The sequence below is a fragment of the Delphinus delphis genome, chromosome 3 (genome assembly GCF_949987515.2).
Source record: "Delphinus delphis chromosome 3, mDelDel1.2, whole genome shotgun sequence".
In the NCBI taxonomy this organism is placed as follows: Eukaryota; Metazoa; Chordata; class Mammalia; order Artiodactyla; family Delphinidae; genus Delphinus; species Delphinus delphis.
Window position 1 is genome coordinate 114,003,333 of NC_082685.1, and position 12,073 is coordinate 114,015,405.

General features: G+C 34.7%; 1 protein-coding gene across 2 annotated transcripts in view; it reads left to right on the forward strand.

Moving 5' to 3' along the window:
• Positions 1–12,073, forward strand: part of CERT1 (ceramide transporter 1) — a 129,158-nt gene that overhangs the window by 99,113 nt on the left and 17,972 nt on the right. The window contains exons 10-12 of one of the 2 annotated variants that reach the window (XM_060009298.2): positions 2,077–2,169; positions 2,672–2,749; positions 9,046–9,141. In XM_060009298.2, coding sequence (XP_059865281.1) covers positions 2,077–2,169; positions 2,672–2,749; positions 9,046–9,141 — 267 coding nt within the window. The remainder of the gene's footprint in view (positions 1–2,076; positions 2,170–2,671; positions 2,750–9,045; positions 9,142–12,073) is intronic. The other variant, XM_060009297.1, reaches the window with a different exon arrangement.

The window sequence follows — 12,073 nt, forward strand, 5'->3', positions numbered from 1 at the left end:
AAATTATTAAAAATCCTTGATGTATGTTATTCATATAAATAGAATTTGAAATCATGATCCTAATAACCTAAAAATGAACTCTCGTCTACAGTGAGTCACAAATGTAGAAGAATCTTTATAAGTCACTTTATTGACCAATTTCCAAGCAATAGAAAGAAGACTAATGATTGTTTAAAGCAGGCATGCATAATTAACATGAAATTAAATGGAAATATTCTGCCTGTTCCCCTTGAAGTATCCAACCTATTATCATTCTGTTAATACAAAGTATATATTTGCTCTGAGTAAAACAGTCTCTTTGAATTTCTCTTCACCACCAAGTGCCATATGAATTCAAAAGGAAGATGACCAAGAATTTATTTTTCTTCTATGTTAGTACCATTCAGTTTTTATTATTAACTCATTTATTGCTTTCACTACCTTCACCTTAATTACTTCCTCACTTTTAACTTTGCTCAGTGTTTTTTCATCATTAAATTCACAGCAGTTATACCCAGCTCCTTCTGTGGAAATTGAAGGAAGGCATTTCTAAAATCCTTTAACTCTAGTGTCAAGATTAATTTGAGCGTTTACCTTTAATTCTGCAACAATGCAGTTACCATATATTACCACTAGATGGTACTTAAAGATGAATTTTAGTTATTCTTCTCAAGACTTTAAGCATCTTGCAAATAAATCATATGTGTATCAGTTTTATACTACAAATTAACTTGCATAGAAGAATTGGCTTGTTTATTCCCTCTGATTGCTAGGGCAGTCATGGCTATTACGCCCATTTACTGATCTATCTATCTGAGGGTAAGTCATCTGCAATAGTGGCTGTTTGCTTTTCATGCTTATTTTTCCCCTGTTTTTTATCAATGATGAAAAGTTTGTCACATTAATTTATAAAAGCTTACTGCTCATTTTTTATACCCAAAAGATGCTACACAGCACTCAATAGAACTTTCAGTTCCTAAATAAGGTCTAATTTTGGATGCCAAAAATATCTGAAATAGCATCATTGTATTTGGTTTTTTAGGGTGTTTTGGGTGTTTTTTTTTTTTTCCCCTTCACTGTGTTTTCACTTTTGTTTTAATCTAAGATGTGTTATTTCGTGAAGAATAGCAAACTGTGAGGTCAAGACAAGTTAGTCTTAGTTTTGCCAGTAACTGTGTAGCTCTAAACATGTCACTTAAATCCTCTGGGCCTTGGTTTTCTGATCTGAAACAAGGAGTTGGACAAGATGATTCAGATCATCCCTTCTGGCTCTAAAATGCTCCTCCACTGAGTATCAATATGGTGGTTGAGCTGGAGTTGAAGAGAATCAATAAAAACTTCTGTATGCTTTAGAAAAAAGAAATATTCACAGGGCGATCAACTCATTTAATATCAGTCTATTCCTGACACTCTAGTAGATAAAAACAAGTCATTAAACAGACCATGATTTTCTTTGCCTGAGAGCCAGGCACGTTGATATGACAAAGATAATCACACACACAATACAGCATAGTTTCTGGTACAGTATATTTAGTAAATATTTATTGAACAAGTGAGAAGAAACTAGGCAAGCTGAGAAGGAGGCAAGAGGTTAAGTGGCAGCTTAACAAGAGTGAGGTGATGGGATGAAGGCAGAATACCTTCATGGAAAGGAGACAAAGATATACATGATATGTTCTTTTGAACATAACTGAAGCAAACAATGATTATTGGTTCAAATAATACAGCCCTCCAAGGCCCTGATGATGTGGAATGATTGGAATAATTTGGCCAGAGTTAGGATAAGAAAATTATTTTGGTAGCAGTGTTAAGGTTGATTCATGATAAATGGTGCCATGCTGGTATTGGAAATCCTGACTGGGAGCAAAAATAAAAGAACTAATCCTTGGTAGTGTCTACGGAATCCAAAAGAAGAAAATTGGGATACATGAAGTGTCAAGATTTGGCAAGGCTTGTATCTTTGTATCTTTAGAGTAACTTCATAATTCAAATATTTATAAGAACTGAAGTATTCAGTAATTAAATGTTATATTATCCATTCTTAAGCTGCAAAATACACTTCGAAACCTTCCCATTTAACATTATATGTTTTCTTAGTCACAGAGTGAAAAGGTCAGGTTACATTGGCCTACTTCAATGCCATCTGGAGATGCCTTTTCTTCTGTGGGGACTCATAGATTTGTCCAAAAGGTAAACTAATGTCACAGTTCACTAAAAGTATATGCTATATTTTTCTTCACTGTTGACGAAACTATCCTGTTATATAAAGTCTTTTTCCTTTTCTTGAATTTAAGTAATGAGATTTTTTGGTATTACATGTTTTCTTCCATATACATCCTCCAGAACTGCTAGAAATCTTCTGAACATAATGTTCTTTTTTATTTAAGGGGGAAAGAAGGGTGGGGGAATAGGGAGTAGCTTGTCCAAAATAGTTAACCAGAAGCATAGCCAGTGATATTAGATCTCTTTTTCCTTTGGGGTTAAGTGGTATTATTTTGTATTATTGGAAGCACTGCATTCGATTCTGGAGCATAACACATAATAGGTGCATGAAGTCAGCACTTGCTGCTGAGCTTGTTTCATATAGTGCTTTGTTCTCTCTTTCTTTATCTTGTGTTTGGAAGTTGGTACTGAATGCTCTGTTGTGCCTTTGTTCTGATTACTTGGTTTTTTCTTTGTCTGTCTCTGGTAGCCCTATAGTCGCTCTTCCTCCATGTCTTCCATTGATCTAGTCAGTGCCTCTGACGATGTTCACAGATTCAGCTCCCAGGTACTGTATGAATGTATAGAGTGGACTTGAGACTTTCTGTGCTATATTTCAGCCTGCTTTCCCAGTTCCTAGAAATCTTTTGGTTAGGCCACTTGTTTTGGTTTTGAATTTTAAATAGTAACATCAAGCATTAAAGAAAGCCTTCCTTATCTGCTAAATAGTTCCTCTGTCAGGCTTGCATGTGCCCTTTGTATCCTCTATTGTGAATAGCTTGGAATTTCGCCATATAGGAGATACTCCTGAAAGATTTCAAATTGAATTGAAACGAATAGAAGGTACCTGGTTTTTAACTATCCTGTGATATCTGTTTCTTCAGACAGGATTCAGCAACTTTTGTGGACATGGTCTATAGGATATGTTATAGCATTAAAGCAGGTTTCAAGCCTTACTTCTAACCTAATTTAAAATATTTCATAATATTTTCAACAGGGAAATAATTTTTTAAATAAAATTTGTCTCATTACCATTATACTAAGCTTCATTGAACAGGTTGCGTTTTGCTTTGGCAAATTATCCCTGGAAATGAGTATTCCAGTCCATATAATAAATCTATGGAAATTGATTTTAAATTATTTAGTATCAGCACAGGTTAGGAATTTAGGACAGGAAGCTGGATGCTTGCAGTCTCTGCCCTCATAATAAAATCAAAGTATCAATGGAGGAATATTTTTTTAGCATCAGCATTAGGTTAAAAAATTTTTTTTAATCTTCACATATTTGCCATTCAACTTTGTATTTTTATGGTGTTTGCATTTTATTGGATTGCAATATGTCATAGTATGTTAAGAACCTGAGCTCTGTAGTCAAAATGACCAAGTTTAAATCCGGTTTCCTGCATGATGTTTGACAACTTTTCTAACTCCTCTGTGCTTTGCTTCTGTCATCTAGCTAGGAATGTGATAGAGCTAGAACCTAGCATGTAGTAAGTGCTCAGTAAGTGAGCTTTTATCATTATAATATTATTTCTTTGAGCTAATCAAACTTATCTACATTATTTTTTCTCTATCAGAGTGTTCCAATAAAAAATTTTTAAGTCAGTTTAAAACAGGCATACAAATAAAATTTACATTAGTTTTCAACTATGTAATAAATAAGAAAATTAAGTTTAAGACTTAAATTTTTTTCTGACTTTTGTAGCTTTTTTTTTCCTTGAACATTTTTGGGAAAGAGATGCATCAGTTCCTCATCAGAAATTACCCTTAGCCAGATTTATTACAATATTTCTTACCTATTGCTCATTCATTTATGTATGCTTTTAAAATAGTGACATACTCACAATAAATCATTGACCAAACTAGATTATACTGGGAGACTTTGGTTTATTCTTAATTAAGCTCCACCTTGCATTAAAATAATAAATTAACAGACTAACTAAAAGACATCAGTACTGGTCACCATTTTCCCTTAAAATATAGAAATATATAGGCTATAAATTTTTTAAAATGTAATGAGAGCAAGAAAAGAATTTGAGCCGCTGATAGGTGCCTAAGAATTAGGGCTTCAGAACCCAGACCTGGGCCTTAGCTATAGAGATATATAAAACAGCTGAAAGCCTTTGAATACAGGTGAACTATCACTGAGAAGCAGGTGTCCACATTTTTATAAGACTGTCAAATTGTAGCTTCTTTACCTAATTTTTTGTGTAACTTTTGTGTATAAGTTGAGAAAAATCTTTCTAGTATTTTTTTTCTAATGTATGATGTTTGTTATTGATCCGATTCTTTTTTTAAACTTTTGATTATTCTACTGTTTTATATTCCAGAAGAGGAAATGAAGGAAAACAGCATTGAGGTCTTCAAGTATTTATTTTCCTTGCTAAAGTATTTGTTGTCATTAGCAGACTTGGGCTCTGGCAGTTAACTATTGATTAATTTGGCTTTGCTATCTACTTATAAGTCTTGGCTCATGACTGTTTTGTTCTTGTTGAAATAATGGTCATAGTCCTGCTTGAGTAAGATACTTAAATGTAGAACTGAGAGATTCCCTGAAAATAACTTCAAATAAAATATGTGACTCTACTAGGAAATTAGTAGCAACACGTGAATCTGTATCTGTCTGATGGACAGATGTTGGAAATGAAGTAGCTCTCGATGAAAGTGTATAGAAATTAGGAAGGACTTAGATTTATAAATGGATCTTCTTGACCACATTTATTTCTATAACAGTTACCACCTAAAGATGTCACCTCAAAAATCAGAGGGAAATAAAAAGCATCCTTAGTTGGGGGAAAGAAAAAAAGAAAATCAAAGGGTGGGTAGTACATCTTGGGTTAATATATGATGAGCATCACCATTACAAAAACAATTCTGCGTAAAACTTTTTCCCACTTTTGTGCATAGTAACATCATTGTTGTGGTAATTATTTATTTTACCCCTCCCTTTTTTATTGTATCAGTATAAGTAATAGAATGCTAATTTAGCTGAACTAGAAAGTAGAGTAAATAAAATTACTAGATCACTATTAATATTCTTATGCATATCCTTTTTCCACATATATGTAAATTAAATAAAATCAGTCACATATTGATTACACACACCTTAGTACTTGTTTTTTTCTACCAAAGTGGATAATTCTATATATACTGTTTTGTAACTAGCTGTTTTGTTTTTTTAAAGCACAAATATAATTAGGCCCATGTTCCCATCAGTAAATATAGGTCTAGATCTCCTTGTCTGTTGTATGGATATGAATACTAGATTTACCTACTCACCTAATATTGAACATTTAGTTTATTTTCAGTTAGTCTCTGTTATTTAATAAATAGTGCTACATGGGCATCCTTGTATATACAGCATCCTTGTATGTACATCTTTGTACACTTATCCAATTATTTCCTTAGAATATATTTATAGAAGTAGAATTTTTAGGACAAAGGCCATGCACACACCCAAGTTTTTTATTCTTATTGCCAAACTGTTCATTAGAAAAGTTGAACCAGCTACACTCCCAGGTCAGTTTTCTTTTGCTATACTGACACTGAATATTATTATTCAGTTAATATTTGCCAATCTGATAGAATAAAAGTGTTATTTTTCTTCTCGGCTAATTACATTTTTCAGTGAATTGGCTATTCATGTCCTTGACCATTTTTCTTTTGGGTTAACAGTACACTGTTAATTTGTTATTAATAAATTATTGTATCCAACAGATCCCTTTATGACTCTGTAACAATAAGCATAGCTGTATTCCTTTCATATGGGTAAGAAAAAGAGATCCAAGCTCTGTTTGAGCCCTTCTGAGACTTTTGCTCAATACAATTTTGTTGTACCATCAAAGGACAATTTTCTATTAAAGTTTCTATATTAATAATATTAGAAAGATCCAATTAGATCTAGCCTCCTAAAATGGCATACTGAGTGATTCAAATGTGAAGTGAAAGAAAAGGTAAGAATTGGAGTGCCATCACCTCTATTTCAAATCTGTTTTGTCTTCAGTTTTTTCATAGTTCATTTGGTATGAAGATGCTGTATGTAAGGTGCAAAAAAATCAAGGGCATGATTCCTGAAATTATGCTTAGTGTAAAATTCAGCCTTTTTTTTTTAAGCCTTGTTTTTTTAAGTGATAGATGTTTCTAGTAACATTTTCTAGTAATCAAATTTTGAACCTGATAAGGTAGAAAATTTGGCATATGTTTATTCTTGTCATCCAATTAATGGTCCCTAGTTTCCCACTTATTTTTGAGGTAGAGTCGTAACTGAAAACAGTAAATGGAGCATCTTTAGATTTATATCTGAAATGTGAGTGTGGTCACATGTGCCCACGTCATTGCCCCTATAGAAACATTGGCTACTGCATATTTTAACATAAAATTCGTAATAGTGAAATTTTACCAGTATCATCTTTCTTTTTAACCTTAATGTTATTACCTCGGGGAATATACCATAATGGATAAAGATTCCTTGATGAAGGCTTTGCAGACATGGTTAGACAGTAATTGGGTACTTCGATAGTTTCATTAATTTCCTAGGAGCACAGTACTGAATACATCTTGTTTGTTTGTTGGACTTTTTCAAGCCCTCTTAAGGAAATAAATGAGGACAAAAGACTGAAAACTTTTCCATAGATGCAGTGGTAACTATTCTTTCATCTATCTAGAAAGACAATGTTGAATGCATTTACTGTACATTGTTTCAAACTTAAGTTACCTTCTATCAATTTGTATTTGTGGAATCTGGTTTCTATTTGCAATGAAGCATAAATCAAAAACACCTCGTTTTTCAAACATTTGAAATAACTAATTTAGGAATAATCTCCTAAACAGAAACACAATTACCTGCAATATTTTTCAACAAAAGAGCTAAATGGCACTGAAGTTTTTTTACACAGAACTCTCTTTGTTTTTTAGCAGAATAAAATCCTTAACATTCTTCTTACACAAGTAATCCATTTAAAATAGGGCCTATTTGGGGGAAACATTTCTTTCTGCCTCTAATCTCATAATAAATATGGGTGTTCTTAACTCCCAGTGTCATACCTAAAAGTACATACGTATTCAGATCTGAAGATTTTTTAAGATCTTGGGATCTAAAAATCATAAAAAAACTTTTCCCAATCATGATGTGACACAGACAAATGAATCAAGCCAGTGCTACTGTTGAGGCTTTATTTATGCATACTAACTGGGACTTTCTTTGTTCTTCGTCTTTTGGTAATAAAATATGTTTTGTATGTATTATTTGTAACTTGGAGTCCTACATTAGTCATCCTTACCCTCTCAAAGCAGATTTCAAAATTTTAGAGGCACAAAGGTTTTTTCCAGTCAGCCTCTGAAGTTATGTTTTCTAATTAAGGCTTTATAAAATTATAGAGGTACTAGTAGTCATGTTTTAAAATTTCTTTCAAGTCTGTAACCCAGCACCATTCACATTAAAGGTTATGAGTAAAGAAATAATATATTATGTAATGTTTATTTAGTACAAAACTAGATTGTAGAATTTCCTCATAATCATTTTTATCAAAAACTTTTCTGGTGATCATTGCCAATTAAAGAGATACTTAAAGCCATAACTACTTTCAGCAACCAAAATTGCATTCTGAAATCCAGAAAACTTGGTTTACACATCACAATAACATATTGATAACATCCTTTTATGTAGAAAAATTATATCCCCAGGGTGAATAATTTTAAGATCTCTGCCCCCAAAGTATTCATGTATTTATTTCAAAACACATGTAAACCTGGTTCTTACGTTTCCCTGACAAATGCAATAGACTTTATGTAAAATAAGTAATTAAACTTAGGAATAAATCTTAAAATTGAAGTATATAATATGCATATTTTTCAACTCTTTTCTGCCTTCTCTTAATAATATTACTAGGTAAACAAAATTATGAGTAAAAGTTCAGAAAATAGAACTTAGAAACTAAGTGTCTATGCGTAGATGGTAAAGGTGGCAGTTCCTTCAGAGATGATCTTTCTGTCACTTCAGTTCTGTTTAAAAATATGTTTCATAATAGGAAGGTTTCCAAAGAACACTTAAATGAAATCTTACCAATAAGTCTGATTGAGGATTCTGGGAGTGTGAACTGTTTGACCTTATTTGCTTATAAAAGATGGGTAGGGGTAATTTGATAGTTAAAAGCAGAGGTTGCAATTTAAATTTAGTAAAAGAAATTTAGTAAGAAATTTAGTTAGAAATTTAGAAAGAATGAACTATTAATAAAAGGTGATAATTTGCAAATCTTTGTGTGTATGATTATTAGCATTGTCCCTAAAAGAGTTTAGACCAATGAAATTGGAATCAAATATGTAGAGGGGTTGGTTATTTTTTAAGTTGGCTTATATTCATGATAAAAGAGGAGCTTATCAGTGAAATAACAAAAATCTTCTTACCTTTTTGTAGAGAAGTCTTGACAAATAACGAGCTTCCTAATATCTCTATATAGTCTTAAATATAGGAACATTGGACTAGGTCATCTCTTTGTGCCCCTTTTACCCTTAATGTTCCATGATTTTATGCTTTAAGACATTATCTCTGTAAGGATGCATTTTATGATGAAGGAATAATTATTTTTTTGGTCACTTGATGCACATTAGGCCAATATGTTATTAGAGTGAAGCACCTTCCTTCCCCGCATTTCTCCTTCCTGTCATTAACCTGGATATGATATCTGGAATGTGGACTAAAACTCTTCAACACTATATAAAACCTACTAACCTTTGTGCATTTGGTTGCTTAGCTTTCTAAGAACATCATTTCTGAACTGAAGTAAACTGAATACCATTCTGTTGTAGAGATTATGACATAGCTATTAATTGGAGGAGGATTCTTATGGCTCTATTTTTCTTTTTAAGGTTGAAGAGATGGTGCAGAACCACATGACTTACTCATTACAGGATGTAGGTGGAGATGCCAATTGGCAGTTGGTTGTAGAAGAAGGAGAAATGAAGGTAATTCCCAGTGTATTGTTGTAGGTTGCTAATTGCAGCCCTGTTGCAATCATACTATATTATTACTACTGATATAAGTAAGATAGCATTTAAAATTTTCTTTTAAATAAATTATTACATGTGATCAAAGAAGCACTAAATATTGAGAAATAAAATGTCCTTTTGCTTCCCTGGTTTAGCTTTTACATAATTTCTTTATGATCATAATATAAATCTGTGCACAGATCATTCTGTTTTACCTAGGCCATGGAGAAAATAGTTTGGGGGTTTCAGTATGAACAGGTCATAATTAGCTGATGTCTCTCTCTTCGGATATTTCTCTCTTTTAATATACTAAATGTTGTGCCCAGGTGTCACTTTTTTCCCTCTTTGGTCTGTACCTCACTTCTTGGTCTTTCTCTCACTGCATCTTTTTTTGATATTTGGACATTGGTTAGCTAATCTTGCTCACATCCCTAAACACAGAAGACAGTAAGCGCAAGGAACAAGAGATTGAGAGCTGGGTTGAAAAGCAGCAGCAGCAGCATTGAGCTTTGGATTACTTCATGCCCAAGGTGCTATGCTAACAATAAAGAGATGTTTAATAAGACTCCCTGCAAGCTGAAACTTTGGTTGGAGAAAGAGGGCATTGACATTTAAAAGATTACTTAGGGCTTCCCTGGTGGCGTAGTGGTTGAGAGTCCGCCTGCCGATGCAGGGGACACGGATTTGTGCCCCGGTCTGGGAAGATGAGTCCGCCTGCCGATGTAGGGGACACGGGTTCGTGCCCTGGTCCGGGAAGATCCCACATGCCGCGGAGCAGCTGGGCCTGTGAGCCATGGCCGCTGAGCCTGCATGTCTGAGCCTGTGCTCCGCAACGGGAGAGGCCACAACAGTGAGAGGCCGCATACCGCAAAAAAAAAAAAAAAAAAAAAAAAATTAGCTCCGTTGGATAACAGTGAGTGAAAAGTACAGGTGAATAGTGGAGAAAAATTGGAAAAGAAAGAGATCTCTGATTTGAGACAGATTGTTTTACACTGAGGAGCATTTGAACTATGTCTAGAAATGGAAACAAGGTTATGACAAAGGTGAGGTGAGGGCATTTTAGAAAAGAAATATAACATGAGCTAAAACTTCAAAGCAAATTTTGTATTCAGGAGTTTTGTATAGACTTTTGACCAGAATTATTCTAGCAAATGAGATACAATATTAGATGTTGGGATTTCCTCTCCTCCTGAATATGGAAGAAATTAAGAAATAAGATAGAGGAGATAGGAAAATGAGATACCAAAATGTTAGTTATAATTCTAATAAGCTGATTGGAGAGCATGAAGACCAGCTGCCATGAGGTCTTGCTAACATGTTACCCCAGAATTAAACATAGTACTTCTAAAAACTATTTTATTTATTTATTTTTGTCTGTGTTGGGTCTTAGTTGCAGCATATGGGATCTTTGTTGCAGCATGCGGGATCTTTCATTGCGGTGCGCAGGCTTCTCTCTAGTTGTGGCACACGGGCTCCAGAGCACATGGGCTCTATAGTTGCGGCACGTGGGCTCTCTGGTTGAAGCTTGGGGGCTCAGTAGTTACAGTGCACGGCATGTGGGATCTTAGTTCCCCACCAGGGATCGAACCCATGTCCCCTGCATTGGAAGGTGGATTCTTAACCACTGGACCACCAGGGAAGTCCCCTAAACATAATATTTCTGACATAGCTGGATAGTCCCAGGCCTTCCCCCACAAGAGCAAGCCCCAAAAGCAGACCAGCATACATCCTGTCCACAGGTGGAGGGGTTGAGCCAGGCCTTCCTAGTCTTCCTTCTGTGCTCACCATTCAGATGTCCCCATTTCCCCCCAAGGAGGAGGAAGTGAAAGGGTGAAGAGAAACCAGGATACTCTAGATGATGGTCTTCCACATGGAATGAGTGGTAGAGAAAAAGTTCTCCTACAACTTTAGAGAGAGAAATTGGGACTGGATTATGGGGAGTATAAAATAACCTACTAAACAGAATTTTCTGTTTTCTGTAGCAGTAGGCTAGCCATTGTACACAAAGTAACATTTTTGGAGGACTAGGCTGATAGGGATGAAACTAGAGACCAAGAAAACCACTTCAGAGAGTCAGGTATGAGGTCATGAAAGCTTACCTAAAAAAAGTATCCAGGGCTTCCCTGGTGGCACAGTGTTTAAGAATCCACCTGCCAGTGCAGGAGACACATGTTTGAGCTCTGGTCCAGGAAGATCCCACATGCCCCAGAGCAACTAAGCCCATGCACCACAACTGCTGAGCCCACACTCCACAACAAGAGAAGCCACAACAATGAGAAGCCCACGCACTGCAACAAAGAGTAGCCCCGTTCGCTGCAGCTAGAGAAAGCCCGCACACAGCAACAAAGACCCAACGCAGCCAAAAATAAAATAAATAAAATAAAAATTTAAAAAAAAAGTATCCAATAGTAGAAAAGTCTACTTTTCTTCATCCATCTACTATGGATGTCTTATAGAAGATTAGTAATGAGCTTAATAACTACATGAAATGTGAGGGAAGGAATCAAAAGTCTAGAGTTCCCAGTTTCCATGACTGGGAAAATATCAGTCCCAATAGCATGAATAAGTATGTAAGGAAAGGTACTTTGGAGAGAGAGATTGTAAAAGAAAAATAATGTGAAATGCCTCACAGTGTTTGGCACCATAGGCACTCCATAAATTGAGAGCTGGTTTTCCCTGTGATAGCATGTTTATTCATTTTTCGAAAGAACTTACTACAGAGCTGTCTAAAGTAGCAAACCCTCTATAATTTTGAAGTAATTAATTTTGTTCAGCAGTTTATGTGTACAGTCTCAGTATTTAAAGCAAGATAGACCTTTTAGGTTTGCAGCCTCAGTATTTAAAAGCAAGATATCATTGATTTTTAAGCGATTTTAGCTTTCCATCATTGGTTCAACAAATAATTGAG